The 15,762-nt window shown below is 52.4% G+C and overlaps 1 protein-coding gene across 2 annotated transcripts in view; it reads left to right on the top strand.

Annotated features, from left to right (window-relative positions):
- Positions 1-14,255, top strand: part of TXLNA (taxilin alpha) — a 14,616-nt gene extending 361 nt beyond the window's left edge. For both annotated transcript variants that reach the window (XM_081817967.1, XM_081817968.1), the window contains exons 2-11: positions 261-470; positions 1,534-1,872; positions 3,342-3,433; positions 6,030-6,200; positions 7,541-7,735; positions 8,372-8,491; positions 8,727-8,801; positions 9,525-9,617; positions 10,010-10,105; positions 11,290-14,255. In XM_081817967.1, coding sequence (XP_081674093.1) covers positions 293-470; positions 1,534-1,872; positions 3,342-3,433; positions 6,030-6,200; positions 7,541-7,735; positions 8,372-8,491; positions 8,727-8,801; positions 9,525-9,617; positions 10,010-10,105; positions 11,290-11,616 — 1,686 coding nt within the window. In that variant the 5' untranslated portion in view covers positions 261-292 and the 3' untranslated portion in view covers positions 11,617-14,255. The remainder of the gene's footprint in view (positions 1-260; positions 471-1,533; positions 1,873-3,341; positions 3,434-6,029; positions 6,201-7,540; positions 7,736-8,371; positions 8,492-8,726; positions 8,802-9,524; positions 9,618-10,009; positions 10,106-11,289) is intronic.
- The last annotated feature ends 1,507 nt before the right edge of the window (positions 14,256-15,762 follow it).

A 15,762-nucleotide genomic window follows, 5' to 3' on the forward strand; every position in this document is an offset into this window, starting at 1 on the left:
GGTGAGGGGGCCGTGTAGTGCCGGGAAGCGGCTTCGAGAAAAAGGAGGCCTCGCCTGCCCTACTTCTGGAGCGGCGCCCCGAAAACCTGCCTGGGCGCGCCGTGCTTCCCTGACCGGCCTGAGACGGAACCGTTGGCTCCCTCCGGTGAAAGCCGGCCAGTGTGTTCTAAGAAGCTTTGTGCACCCGGTATTGGGATTTCGCCTCCAAGCTGTGAAGAATTTCGAAGTCTGGAAAATAGCGAGTGTGCTTGTTTCTATAGGATCTGTTCCCAGCCTAGCATTGCAAACCACAATGAAGAACCAAGACAAAAAGAATGGGGCTGCTAAGCAGTCGGGCAACACTTCCAACCCCAAAACCAACCCGGGGCAAGCGGAAGCAGGACCAGAGGGAACCCAGGGGCGGCCCAGCCAGCCGGCTCCTGCGACAGAAGCCGAAGGTTCCTCCAGCCAGGCTCCGGGGAAGACTGAGGGTGTGTGCTAGCTCTGCTTTCCAGCGGGCAGGGGGAGGAGTTTGTGGTGCGCCAGGGTAGCTTCTGGAGTTGGAGGCCTGTGCCGCTGGTTACCCAGGAAGGAGGAAATGTAGAATGAGAGGGCGACCGCTCTGAGTCTGTGCCACCCCCAGATCCCCATTTCCCGAGGGGGGGGGACGTTGATAGAGCCTCCCACTCTAAGCACGGGAACAGAAGTCTTTTTTTTTTTTTTTTTTAAGATTTTATTTATTTATTTGACAGAGAGAGACACAGCGAAAGAGGGAATACAAGCAGGGGGAATGGGAGAGGGAGAAGCAGGCTTCCCGCGGAGCAGGGAGCCCGATGCGGGGCTCGATCCCAGGACCCTGGGATCATGACCTGAGCCGAAGGCAGACGCTTAACGACTGAGCCACCCAGGCGCCCCTGGAACAGAAGTCTTGAGAGAAGGCTTTGACAGGGTTAAATCAGGTGGCAATCAAATGAGACACTCAGCCAGCCCAGGTTATAAATACTATAAATATATATATATAAATATATATGTATTCACCAGTGGGTAACTGCTCTTCACATTGGAGGCCTTTCTGGAACTTTTTTTTTTTTAAGATTTTATTTGTTTGACAGAGAGAGAGCACAAGTTGGCAGAGAGGCAGGGAGAGGGAGAAGCAGGCTCCCCGCCGAGCAGGACTCGATCCCAGGACCCTGGGATCATGACCTGAGCCGAAGGCAGCCGCTTAACCAACTGAGCCACCCAGTCGCCCCTGGAACTTTAATAGCCAGAAGTGATTTTTGCAGGGAGGAGAAGGGGGATGGACTAGATGTTGAGCTCCAGGTACATGCCATCCCTATGTGCTGGATGCTTTATTTCCTTGATTTCTTTCACACTCAAAACAGACATGGTGGGCAGTAGTGGGAAATAATTATATCATTTTATAGGTGAATAAACTGAGGCTTAAAGAAGGTAGGCAACGTTTAACCCAAACCAGTAAGTTTGGGCCTGAAAAATCCCAGCCAGTGGAATAACCATCTTGTTTCTCATTCTGCCCCTCATCCTGCCCTGCTGTAGGAGCACAAGCCAAAACTGCTCAGTCTGGGGCCCTCCGTGATGTCTCTGAGGAGCTGAGCCGCCAGTTGGAAGACATCCTGAGTACATACTGTGTGGACAACAATCAGGGGGGACCAGGTGAGGATGGGGCACAGGGTGAGCCTGCTGAACCCGAAGATGCAGACAAGTCCCGGACCTATGCTTCGCGGAATGGGGAGCCTGAGCCAGAGACCCCGGTAGTCAATGGTGAGAAGGAGACCTCCAAGGGGGAGCCAGGTACAGATGAGATCCGGGCAAGTGACGAGGTCGGAGACCGAGATCACCGAAGGCCGCAGGAGAAGAAGAAAGCCAAGGGTCTGGGTGAGCAGAGGGCAGCTGCTGGCGAGGCTGGTGAGGCGGGGGAGTTTGGACCTGACATTCCTTGGGCTAACCTGCTCTGCCAGGATTCAGAGGAAACTACTTTCCAGAGCAGCAAGTCACATTAGTTTGATCCAAGCCAGGGTTGTGGGCCATAGAACAGAGGCATGTAGGTTGTTCACTGCACAGGGGCTTCTGGCCTTGAGGAGTAGATGGGAACCAAAATGTACCCTGCTCCATCTTTGAGAAAATGGAGAGCAGGAGGCCTGGGCGGGCTCTTGTGTCAGCCAGCACTGTTTCTAACCTGCTCTGTGAACTTGGGCAAGACCTTTTCCTTTCTGGTCCTTAGTTTTCACCTGTCTGCAGTAAGATTTGGACTAGACCAGGGTTGAAAACTCAAATAAGCCAAGTTAGACAGGGGATCCTATGAAGACAAGATGTTGCCTACTTCATCCGAAGGGGTGATTGCCCTCTGGTCCCAGCATGCTGATAGCATGTAACACTACAGGCTAAGTGTGGCCAGCCTTTTTTTTTTTTTTTTTGCCCCTTTTATGCAGAGTTACATGAAATCTCTCTGGATTTTTAACAATTGGCAACTAATGTGCTAGGAGCCAAACAAAACCCACGTGTGGGTTGGATGTGGCCTGTGTGCCAATGCTTGCAGTCTCCACACTGATCTTTTGGGCCTCTTGGGGTTGACACTTCAGGAGCTGGCTGCTCTGCTCTGTACAGCAGCCCTCTAGGGAGACAGAAGGAAGAGCCCTTGACTCAGGCACAGACAGTGAGAGAAAGTTATGGGGGGCGGGGAGGTAGTGTGAGTGTTAAAGAATCAAAGTTAAGTGATATATCCATGTCTTAGTCCTTACTTCCGCATCTCTGCCTGTTATCCTAATTGAAAGAGGGTTTTTTTGTTTGTTTTTGTTGTTTCTTAATCTTGGGATCAAATATTGGAAGATGTATTTGATTTAAAGTTCAGTGTTTGGGAGGGAACAAATAAAGTTCACTGTGTGGCTGCCTCTGTTGACAAGAGTTTAGTCGTTCCCAAGGAGACCTATTCCTTTTTTGCATCCATTCTCTTTCAGAAGGGCCTTCCTTGCGTCGACAAGTAGCACTTGGCCAGTGGGATGTCTTTTTTTCTCCTGCTGGTAGAGCAGGCAAGTTTTTTTCTCCCACTCCCAGTGTTCACCACGGAGTCTCCACATAGCCTCAGTCATTTGTCAAGCGGTTGTGGAGCACGTCCTCTGAGATGGGCACTAGGGACAGTACCGGGCAGCACTGGGGTCACAGGAATAGGCAGAAGTGATTTGGCGGCCACCCTCATGAAGCACACGGTCTGACAGGACAGCAGCCTGTTCAACAAACAATATAAAGTATAATGGTGGAGGGCTGCCTCGAAGCCTAAGAGTGTAAGCGGGGGCCTGGGGAGAGCCCCAGAGAAAGGGGTCCATGCTTTCGCTCCCTGTGCTTTGTAGGGAAGGAGATCACGTTGCTGATGCAGACACTGAACACGCTGAGCACCCCAGAGGAGAAGCTCGCAGCTCTGTGCAAGAAGTATGCCGAACTGGTCAGTTCTCCCCCCTTCTCCTTGCACCTGCCCTGCCTCGGAAAGTCAGCAGGCCACCTGGCATGGGGTTGAGGGTGCAGTGGCAGGTGGATGGCTTAATTCCTGTTCAGCCTCTCTCTGAGCCTTTTCCGCATCTGTTATGTGGGGAGTCAAGTCCCAGCTGGCCTCTTCCAGGCCGACTGTAAGAGGAGACCCTTCACATTCCAGTGGTAGAACCCTGGCTTCTGGCCCCAGTCCCAGATACCACGTCATCTCACACCCGTGTGCTTCAGTGTGCATCTCCCCAAAATGTGGAAATGCACAGCGCCGTCCTCACACAATTAGCGCTGGTCATGTGATATTCTCTAATCCGAATCTTTCCCCGGTTGTTTAAAATGTCTGTTTGATCAAATCAGGGTCTAGGGAGGTCCATTTAATGCATTGGGTCCTTACAACTGTTTTTCCTTTTAACTCCAAAACAGTCTTCATCTTACTGCCAACCTTTTTCTCATGAGATTGACATATTGCAGATCAGTTGTCCTGTAGGGTGCCTCACTTTCTCGCTTTGTGGTGGCAATTAATTTGTTCCTTAGTTCCTGCAGATAAAGTGGAAATGAGCTCTAGAAGCTTGATCCAATCCAAGTTCAACACTTTTGATAAGAGCTCTTCATAAGTAGTACTCTGTAGAGAAACACAGTGTGCTCCTCCCGCTTTTAGTGATGGAAGATTGTCCACTGGGTTCAGGTGGGGCCACCCAGGTTTCTCCCTAGTCAGGTTGCCATCAGAATTTGAATGAATGGGTTCATCCAGGGTCATTTCCCGACTACTTATTTTTAACTTCTTTCACTCCATTCACATTTATTAGCTGGAATTCTCCTATAGGGAATTTTTCTCATTTGTAAAATTGTGAAAATCACACCTGCCTGGTGGGGTTATTATAATGATTAAATAAAGGACAGGATATGAAAAAGATACCACCCCTTTAGAATGAGCCAGCTGGGGAAAGATTGATGAAGAGAGGAGTAGCTGAGTCGCTAGAGTGATGTTCTCAAGTAGACGAGGAGGTAAGGGCCAGAGCGGGAGGGCGGGCTGTGGTAGGAAGCATGGCTGGGTCCTGGTGACTAAAGGAGAAGGCAGCTGGAGGTGGGTGGGCAGAGGTGGAGCTTCTGTCCCTGTGCCTCTGGTTGCTTCCATTCTCAGCAAAATGAGAAAGATAGTTGTTGCTGGGGCGGAGGAGAGTTGAAAAGGAGGACGATGAAATACTTCTGTGGAAGAGGAGTGTGAATAACATAAGGAATATAGTTGGGCTGCGTGGCAGACAAGGGTCTGCCCCAAAGGGGTGGCCACGAACTTAAAGTGAGATTCTTCAGGCAAGGCTGCCTCAGTGCGGTGTAGAGGAATCAGAAGGCTGGTATATCAGGGTTGGAGTTTTGCTAGGAAAAAGGGGCAAGAGTGTTGAGGGTATAAGAAATCTAAGGTAAGAAGGTCAATGATTATTTATTTATTTATTTTAAAGATTTTATTTATTTGAGAGAGAGAATGAGAGAGAGCACAAGAGGGGGGAGTGGGAGAGGGAGAAGCAGACTCCCCGCTGAGCAGGGAGCCCGACGCGGGACTCGATCCCGGGACTCCAGGATCATGACCTGAGCCGAAGGCAGTCGCTTAACCAACTGAGCCACCCAGGCGCCCGGTCAATGATTATTTAAAGGAGAGTTCAAGGAAAGTGGAAGGATGATTGGGTCATTAGGTTGGAGGTCCACTGTGGTAGACTTTCTGGGACCACAGATATTGGAGGGAAGGAACTAGAATGATAGGTGATAGTGGTCCTGCCCTGGCATGAGATAATGGAGATATGTGTGCTTCTGGGTAATGACAAAACCTGGATCTCACTGTCCAGGACAGTAACCATTAGCCAATTGAAATGTGGCTAGTCTGGGTTTGGATGTGCTCTGAGCGTAAGATACACATTGGATTTCAAACACCTAAGGAAAGGGGAAGAATAAAATACGCAAATTTTTTACATTGGTTTCAGGTTGAGTATTATAATAATAGATACTAGATTAAGTAAATGTTTTACTAGTGTTAATGTCATCTACTTACCTTTTTAACGTGGCCACTGGAAGAGTTGTCGTTACATAATTGAGTCACACTGTATCCGCGTTGAATGGGCTCACAGGAGGGTAGCTGATCCGGCGGGGAGGACGGGGTCTGAGGAGGAGGTTAAGATCTGTCCATAATGAAAAGACCAAAATGGTAACAGCAATCACACTGAGGAGAGAAATGGTGCAGAGTCTCGGAGCAGCGAGAGGGAGTGACAGGGGTCTGTTGAGTACAAGAAGGTGTGGTGGGGGTCTCACCTGAGGGCATGAGTGTCCCAAGAGGTAAGAGTCTTGAGAACTTTGTCTCTGGTCAGAGCAGGGAGAAGCTGGGGTCTGCAGCCCTGCTTGTCCCGACGGCCCGTTTCTGTATCCCTGCCACGGGGCCCTCGGGGTTGTCGGAGAGGTGTGAGTCACCCGCACGGTGTCCAGCTGGAGCCCTTAACAACTGGCGTCGGGAGAGGGCCGGGGTACCCGGGGAAGGGCCCCACACGGCACTTCCTTGCCTTGCCTGTCCTCAGCTGGAGGAGCACCGGAACTCCCAGAAGCAGATGAAGCTGCTGCAGAAGAAGCAGAGCCAGCTGGTGCAGGAGAAGGACCACCTGCGCGGGGAGCACAGCAAGGCCGTGCTGGCCCGCAGCAAGCTGGAGAGCCTGTGCCGTGAGCTGCAGCGCCACAACCGCTCGCTGAAGGTGGGCCAGCCCGCGACTGCTTCCCTTGACTTCCACTCTTCGGTGGGCTTTGCCCTTAAGAAGTAGCACGGGCTTTCAGCAGAGACATCAGTGTCCCCGGTAACGCCCCTACCTTAGTGGCAGCTTCTTAGAACCCCTTGACCCATCCTCGTGTCCGGTAACGTGAGGGCTGCGGGGCTGAGGGAGCCCGGGAGGCAGGGCTTCTGTACTGTTCAGTTTGCTGGCAGGCAGCTCCTCTCCCAGCCTTGGTGGGTCTGGAATGCTGGGGCTTTTCTCTTCGTTCTGCTGCTCCGGGGGCGGGGTCAGTCTGGTTAAAGCCCAGTCACTGCTCTGACCTCTGGATCCTTTATCTATTTCTTACAAATTTGGATCAGCAAATATATGGTATTTTGCAATGTGTTTTTGCTCATTTTTAGTTTGACAGCGTTTCAACTTTAATATAAACTTGGTAGGAGAGATTCAAAGGTGATAAAAGTATAGCAGCTTAAAAGTGACAGTTGCCCACCCTCCTCAACCCCAGTGTCCATCAGAAACCACTGGGAAGTACACGTACTTACGCCCAAGTTTAAGTACAGCCCGCAGACTAGCTGCATCTGTACGCACTCCCACATAGGGTTCCGTACAGACGGAGCCGTCATCGTGTATCGTTTCACATCCCGTTCTGTCTTTTTACTTCCCAGAATGCGTAGCTGCCTTTCCCTCTCAGTTTATTGAGGGCTGTCTCATTCTGTTTGACAGCATTATTGTATGCATATACGGTATTTTATCAGTGCCCCAGTTAAGGAATTGCTGCGTTGTTTCTAAGTTTACACTACTATATACATAGAGCTACAGTGGAAGTTCTAGTTATATATATATATATCCCCGGCTCATTGTATACAATTTATCCATAGGATAAACCTGAGAAGTGAAATGTCTGGGTCAAAGAATGTGCACATTGTAAATTTTAATAGATTTTGCCAGATTGCCTTCCCACCAATAGTGTCTGCATGCCTAATTCTGCACAATCTTGCCAACCCTGGGTACTACCAAACTAGAGGTCAGCGGTGGGCAGTGGGGGTGAGAGGTGAGAAATGAAAGTGCAGAAACAAGACCACTTAACCTGAGGTCTGGAAGAATGGGCTTCGGGAGATCCAGGTTCCTCTAGAATGCCTGCATCGTTCTAGGGCGAGAATCTCTCCCTTGCTGTCACCTGATAGAGGGGTCCATTGGGAGCCCCATCGCAGGACATCTTGCAACCTGGCCCCTCCTCACTCTGAGAGCAGAGAGGGTTGTCAGTACAGACCATGGCTGGCTGGGGAGCTGCGGCTGATGGAGCTGGGGCTGACTTCTCTGCCCAGGAAGAAGGCGTGCAGCGGGCCCGGGAGGAAGAGGAGAAGCGCAAGGAGGTGACCTCACACTTCCAGGTGACGCTGAACGACATTCAACTGCAGATGGAACAGCACAATGAGCGTAACTCCAAGCTGCGCCAGGAGAACATGGAGCTGGCAGAGAGGCTCAAGAAGCTGATCGAGCAGTACGAGCTCCGGGAGGAGGTAAGGAGTCCTGCACAGCCAACACCCACCTCTAGGCCATCTTTCCTTTCCTATTAGGAATGTAGGTGACGTCCCCACGTGCCTTTTCTCAGTTGCTTTGATCTTTGAAGCCACACTATGAGTCCACCGCCTCTTGCTGTCTCACCCACTCCTGGCCCCCAGGGCCCCTCCGGCAGTTAGGAGGACTGCCTTGAAATTTGCACATCTAGTCTTGGTCTATAGATGGGGCAGATCTTTGCCAAGGGAGCTAAGCTGTTGTGTTGGTGGAGGTGTCGTTTTTGTCCTTTCTTCCCATATACAAGGGAGTCGGGCTACAAAAGTGAGGGCTGTTAGCCCAGCGGAGTGATCTGGGGCCGGAGGTTTGAGTGTATTTATTACTTGGCTTCTTGGGAGCCAGTTTCATCCCTGTGCCCACCCAGGACTGACTGGAGAGAAACAAGGTGAGATTCGGAAGTAGACCTTCCAGGGACAAGGGGCCCAAGTGCTGTGGAACGTGAGGAGTCCAGCGTGTCAGAGTGAGATGGGAGGCTGGGCAGGGGACCCTGGTCTCTGCAGATGGGACATCTCTGTAGCCACCAGGCCTCCCTGAGAAAGGGAGCTGCTGACAGGTGGCCCTCCCACCATGCTTTCCTGCAGCATATCGACAAAGTCTTCAAACACAAGGACCTGCAGCAGCAGCTGGTGGATGCCAAGCTCCAGCAGGCCCAAGAGATGCTGAAGGAGGCAGAGGAGAGGCACCAGCGGGAGAAGGATTTTGTGAGGCTCGGGCCCTGAGGGTGGGGAGTCTGGGAGGAGGCAGGTTGGGTTCTGGCTCAGCTCATAAGTCAGGTGTGTCAGGGAGAGGTTGCCGCCTGGCCAGACCAGGACATTGCTTCCTCAGATAGCAGTCAGAGAGCAGGAAGCTTCAGTGGGTCCTGGGGCATATGGCTAAAAAAGACCAAACAGCCCCTAGGGGCTTCTGATAGGATCTGGGGTCCTGTCTTGGAAATAGCTCCTCAAAGAGGCAGTGGAGTCCCAGAGGATGTGCGAGCTGATGAAGCAGCAGGAGACCCACCTGAAGCAGCAGGTGAGACAGAGTGGGTCCTGATCCTGTGCCTCTTGAGGTCCCCTCACTGGGCCCCATCCTGGGGGAGGGAAATGAGACCCTCGTTCTAGGACCACCTTGACTGCTGTGTGACCTTGCTGAGCCTTTGTTCTCTCTGGACCCGCCCAGCACCTATGGTGGTGACCAGGTGGCTAGGTGAGCTTGAAGGACTTCGTTCCTAGTTGGAAGTGTTGTGCTGCTTTTGAGGAGGCAGGGATGGAACGGTTGTTTTTAATTACATTAATTATACTTAATTTCAGAAGAAAAGTTTGAAAACATACATAGAAGCAAAATATAAGTCACCCCAAATCCTGCTTTCTAGGCTTAACATTTTGGATTCCGTCCTTCCAAATACATAGTTTTTGTTTTGTTTTAAAGAAAAATGGTATCTCAAGTGCCTGAGTGGCTCAGTTGGTTAAGCGACTGCCTTCGGCTCAGGTCATGATCCTGGAGTCCCGGGATCGAGTCCCGCATCGGGCTCCCTGCTCAGCGGGGGGTCTGCTTCTCCCTCTGACCCTCTTCCCTCTCGTGCTCTCTGTCTCTCATTCTCTCTCTCAAATAAATAAATAAAATCTTTAAAAAAGAAAAGAAAAATGGTATCTCAATAGAATTGTTGGGTCCGAGGTCCAAGGTTGGGTCTGACTGTGTTAACCAGAAGTGTCCTCCAGAGAAGCCTGATCTTATCTCGGCTTCTTTCTCACCCAGCTGGCCCTATACACAGAGAAGTTTGAGGAATTCCAGAACACTCTTTCCAAAAGCAGTGAGGTGTTCACCACATTCAAACAGGAGATGGAGAAGGTAACAGTGTCCAGGCTGGGTGTGGCTGCAGCGGCTCACTGGGCCTGTCTTCCAGAAGCCCCAGCCCCTGGGGTGCCTCCTGGGGAGCTGTTTACAGTAACAGTGTGATTGATACCAAGGGTGGGCTGTAAGGAGGGATCCGAGCCTTTCCCCACCTCTCAAGGAAGCATCACTGATAAGTATGTCCTCCAGGTTGTCCTGGACAAGGGGCAGCCTTGTCAGTCCTTGGTGGTGGTGGTGGCATTGACCTTGAGATGTCCCAAGGTGGCACCAAAGGCACTGACTGCGCCCGTAATACCTTGCCCTGTTGGGACTGTTCCCCACCTTGGAGACACAGATGCACAGATGGTCTGGCCCCCTGACCATTTCCTTCTTTCTGTCCCATAACCCAGATGACTAAGAAGATCAAGAAGCTGGAGAAAGAAACCACCATGTACCGGTCCCGGTGGGAAAGCAGCAACAAGGCCTTGCTTGAGATGGCTGAGGAGGTGGGTTGCGTGTGCTCCGCAGCTGGGGCGGGTGGGGGGGGGGGCAGCGGGGAGGCAGTTTTTGAGTGTTGGGCCCTTTCCTCTGCATCCTACCAGTAAGTCATGCAGCTGGCGTGAGATGACGCTGGGACTTACGTGTCCATCTGTCCAAAGGCACTGCCGACTGTTGCCCCATGGGAGATGGTGAGCCCAGTGGTAGGTCTGCAGTAGAAGCAAAGAGAACAGATATAAGAAATACAGGAACCGAAAAACCAAGGAGTACCAATGGTGCGCACAGTTTATATGCAGAGTAGCTCAGCTAATTTGATTTCATGGTTTGAGATGCAGAAGAAAGGAACTAGTTGCTGGAGTAGCTACTATATACTAGACCGTCCTGAATGTTTTAGGTAATGGCAGTTCATTGAACCTTCTCAAGATCTGTGAGGTTGATGTTAGCCTTTTTTTTTTTTTTTTTTTTTTTTTTTTTGTTGAAGATTTATTTATCTAGGGGCACCTGGGTGGCTCAGTTGGTAAAGCATCTGACATCTGACTTCGGCTTAGGTCATGATCTCAGGGTCCTGGGATCGCCCCAAGCTGAGCTCCCCATTCATTGGGGAGTCGGCTTGTCTCTCTGCCCCTCAGCCCCTCCCCGCCCTTGTGCACATGTGCATGCACTCTCAAATAAATAAAACCTTAAAAAAAAGATGTATTTATTTGAGAGAAAGCATGTGTGCACATGCATGTGTGAGCAGAGGGGAGGGGTACAGGATTGGGGAGAGGAGAGGATCTCAGGCAGGCTCCTTGCTGAGCACAGAACCTGACGTGGGGCTCTATCTTGTGACCCTGAGATCATGACCTGAGCTGAAATCAAGAGTTGGATGCTGAACCGTTGGAGCCATCCAAGCACCCCAGTAGGCCATTTTAACAGATAAGGAAATAGGCTTTAAAAGCCAGGTCTTACTTTGTGTCATCTGACGGATAAATGGAGAAATAAGTGGTCTTCAGGGCACGCCCCTTCTCGGCACCACACTGCCCCCTACCAGCAGCCACGTCTTGGCACACACCAGGGCTGTTTCCCTAGGAAGGGACCAGCTTTTGGCTCTGGTCTGCTCCCAGTATCATTCAAGTGTGAATGTTTTCTACCACGTGACTCTGTGGTGTGGGGGGTTGATGGTGTGGCACTGAGGCCCCATTTCTCTCCCTAGAAAACACTCCGGGACAAAGAGCTGGAGGGCCTACAGGTGAAAATCCAGCGGCTGGAGAAGCTGTGCCGGGCGCTGCAGACAGAGCGCAACGACCTGAACAAAAGGGTACAGGACCTGAGTGCTGGTGGCCAGGGCTCCCTCCCTGACGGCGGCCCTGAGCGAAGACCGGAGGCTGCAACTGCCTCCAGGGATCAGGGTTGTGAGGGTCCTGGAGCCCAATCACCGAGCTCCCCGAGGGTCACAGAAGCTCCTTGCTGCCCTGGAGCAGCGAGCACAGAAACACCCGGCCAAGCGGGGCCCCAGGAGTCCACCTCCACCACCGCCTAGGGAACCTGGCACGGGGGGCGTGCTGGGAAGGGAGCAAGCAGCCCAGCCAGGCCTGGCCCAGGCAAGGCTCCCACCGCTAAGCAGTCCAGTGCTGAGGCCCAGGGTGCTCCGACCTGGCTGGCATCTGACACTTGGCAGTTTTGGATTTCGTGGGTCAGTTTTACATACATACGGCATATGTGCAAGGCCTCCTACCTTTCTGTCTCTTAAGTGGAACATGGGCTTGCACTGGAGGTGGGGGTGTGTACAGGTGAAGTCACTGGCTCTTCTGTGAGCTGAAGAGTCTGAAAGAGGAGCTGCCATCTGTAGCTGCTGTCACAGTGAGCTGGCAGGACAAGTGACTTGAGCATTCCCCTGCCTGACTTGAGGCTCAGATCCCCCCCTTCCTGCCCATGAGGACTTGTGACAAGTGATACACTCAGGCCTTGACTGCATTTCCCTCGTTAGCAGGGCTTGGGCAGCCCTGGCTCACCTAGCTCCCCTGGAAGCTCCTTTGCTTCTCTTAACCTGGAGAAAGGGGTCCCCGGGCGGGGCCTGCAGAGCTGGGGATCCAACTGCTGTCCTGCTTTGGACGGGGGACCTGGAGAAAGTTGCTGTGGGCTGGTACATGGTTAGGGAGCCCTCAGGTGGTGCCAGGACCAGGCCAGCGATGCTTCTCAGTAGCCTTATCATTCACAGGTGCCTCTCTAGCCTGCACAAATGATTGACAAGAGATCACCCAAAGGATGCTTTCTGAAGGTTTCTGTTTTTTGTTTTTGTTTTGCACATGACAGTGTGTGTATTGATCTGAGGAAGGAGGAGGGGCATTGGCGCAGTTGGCCTCCAGTGCCCCCCACCCTCAACACCCCACCTGGTATCTTTGCCACGTTGGTGCTGAGCTTTCCTGTTCGGTGAAATCAGATTGCAGTTAGGAGGAAGAGAAGGGCATCTGATGGTTTTGCCACAAGCTTGCCTATGTGTTTCGGTCCTGGGAGGCCACTGCTGATGCTCATCACCACTGTCTCCATGTGGCAGTTGCTGGGCCCCGTGCCCAACTGTCCCCTTGGCTTTTAGGAGTCTGTTTCTGCTTCTCACCCCACCGTTAATGTGCAATCCTTGAGATTTGCCCTGGTCCCATTGCCTAAAGAATAAGCTTTGGACATAAGTATGTCCTTGATGTCTCAGTTCCTGTGTGGAAGCCCCCAGCTCTTGTCTGGCAGCTGAGGGACAGAATGAGACTTGACAGTTGATGAGCTTCAGAAATCTGCAGGACGGCTGCAGATACTCGGGTCTGGTGCCCCCACACCCCCCAGTACTTGCTGCTCTGGACTGAAAATTTTGCCGGTTGTATATTCATCAGTCTGTACAGAGCAATTTTCTGGAACAACAGAATGAGGCACGGGTTGGGAAGCTGGGCTCTGGTGGGCGTGAGGTCCTACACCCTGCCTCTGGCTGGGCCTCGGCTTCAGTGTAGCTGGGGGAGCCGTGGACCAAGAGGCACAGGATGGTGGAGCTTTTGTTTCTTGCTGGATTTCCTTGAAGCTAGTTCATTATCCTGCAGGTCCCCCCCCCCCGCCCGGCCCTTTGTCAGGCTGAGACACACAACCGCGTACAGGGTGTGCTGGGCTCTGGAAGCGCAAGGAAGAGGCAAGCTGCTGCCTGGCCGGTTTCAAGAGCAGGAGGCATGCGGTAGCCTACACGATTGCCTTGCTTGCTTCAGCCACCTCGTGGAGCCCACGGGGCTGAGGGGGACCACGACTGTGCAGCGCAGCCGGCCCCAGAGAGCCAGTCTAGCTGCTGTGGGGCTGCGGCGAGCAGGGCGGTCCCAGCCGTGTCTAGGCGTCCGGGCCAGGCTACAGATGAGGCCCCCATTGTCCCTCTCCCTCTCCTCCCCGTTGGCCAGACCACGCTGAGCACTACAGCGGCTCTGCTTGTTCTGCTTTCCGGCCCCGAGCCTGGGCCGGGTGCGGGGGAAGGTGGCCTGTACGGATGAAGGCTGGTGCCATCCTCCCCAGGGCAGGGCCCGAGCACATGACCTCAGTTTTGGGACCAAGAGCTGTGTTGGATTCTTAGGTTGCTAGCGTTTCAGGGGACCACTGCCGGTGAGGCTCACCGCCCCGAGCCCTTGGCCCTGCTGACGTAACGTGTGCTCCGGACCTTGCCGGCCTGAGAGCCTCGCGTGCACCAGGTTCCCGGGAGGTATCAGCAGCACTCGTTTTCTTTTGTTTTCCATGAGGTTTTTGGACCATGGGTTGAGCTCAGGCACTTTCTGTGAGAGGATGTTCTGTCTGTAAAGATGGTTATCTCCGCTCCCATCACAGTGGCCCTGCTGAGGGCCAATCGAGAGGCCCTGGTGGCTTGGCGGGGGGGGGGGGGCGCGCGGCAAAGCCTACTGAGCTGATTCTCCAGCTGCTGCCCGGGCCTCCCACCTGAACAGCACAGAGGTGGCCGCCCCAGGGACAGCCGGGCACCTGCCTGGGGGAGGGGTGCTGCCTTCTGTCCCTGTAACTGCTTCCCATATGGCCCGACCTGGCCACCCAGATTTGTTTTAAAGCTGTGCTGACAGCCTTTTTTTTTTGTCTCCTTTTGGTATTCACAACAGCCAGGGACTTGATTTTGATGTATTTTAAACCACGTTAAATAAAGAGTCTGTTGCCTTACTTGTTTCTCTCCTATGTGGTTAGTTGGTGCTTCTGGATCCACCTAGCCGTCACTGACTTGTCTGGATCTGCTGCAGAGCCTTTGGCTGGGCCATATCATGCATCTTCCGGCGTGCGCCCTGCCTGCCAAGTCACCACAGGCAAATTCATTTGAGCTGCCTGAGCAGAGCCCATGGCAAAGTTGGCATGATGCTCAGATACATAGAAGCATCAGATTTCTTTCATTCAATGACAAGTTGCCCCTGTCCCATGAGGGGTCAGGCTAGTGATGAAGAAAAGATACTTTTTTTTTTTTTTTAAGTACTCTCTATGGGGCGCCTGGGTGGCTCAGTCGGTTACGCTTTCTTTCTCTCAGAAATCTTTTTTTTTTTAAGATTTTATTTATTTATTTGACAGAGAGAGCGAGAGAGGGAACACAAGCAGGGGGAGTGGGAGAGGGAGAAGCAGGCTTCCCGCGGAGCAGGGAGCCCGATGTGGGGCTCGATCCCAGGACCCTGGGATCATGACCTGAGCCGAAGGCAGACGCTTAATGACTGAGCCACCCAGGTGCCCCTTTCAGAAATCTTAAAAAAATAAAATAATCTCTACACCCAGTGTGGGGCTGGAACTCACCTAGATCATGCACTCACATGCTCTACTGATTGAGCCAGCAGGCGCCCTGGAGAAAGGTACTTTTATTGTTTATTTTTTTAAGATTTTATTTATTTGTCAGAGACAGTGCGCACAAGCAGGAGGAGCGGCAGGCAGAGAGAGAAGCAGACTCTCCCCTGAGCAGGGAGCCCGATGCAGGACTCGATCCCAGGACCCTGGGATCATGACCTGAGCCAAAGGCAGATGCTTAACCAAATGAGCCACCCAGGCGTCCCGAAAGATACTTTTATTTTTTTTTTTTTTAAGATTTTATTTATTTATTTGAGAGAGAGAATGAGACAGAGAGAGAGAGCATGAGAGGGAGGAGGGTCAGAGGGAGAAGCAGACTCCCTGCCGAGCAGGGAGCCCGATGCGGGACTCGATCCCGGGACTCCAGGATCATGACCTGAGCCGAAGGCAGTCGCTTAACCGACTGAGCCACCCAGGCGCCCGATACTTTTATTTTTTTTTTTTAAGATTTTATTTATTTATTTGAGAGACCACGAGCAGGGGGGGAGAGGGAGAGGGAGAAGCAGACTCCCTGCTGAGCTGGGAGGCCAACATGGGACTCGATCCCAGGACTGGGAGATCACGACCTGAGCCATACATAGGCAGACGCTTAACCATCTGAGCCCCCCAGGCGCCCCCCGAAAGATACTTTTAGATGAAGAAATGGTGGTGCTGCTGTGGAACCGTAAAGGAAGCCCCTGTCCCCTTCAGCAAAGAGCTAGGGGTGGACACCTGGAAGGGCCTTATGACCCAAAGGACAGGTAGAAGTTTGACAACTTGATTTAGTAGTGAAGTGGTTCACCTAGAAATGCAGGTGCACAGGAGGGTCGTGGGAGGAGGTCACCAGGAGTCTGTGTGACAGGTTAAG

This window comes from Leptonychotes weddellii, chromosome 4, assembly GCF_054177405.1.
Source record: "Leptonychotes weddellii isolate Sample4059 chromosome 4, ASM5417740v2, whole genome shotgun sequence".
NCBI lineage: Eukaryota > Metazoa > Chordata > Mammalia > Carnivora > Phocidae > Leptonychotes > Leptonychotes weddellii.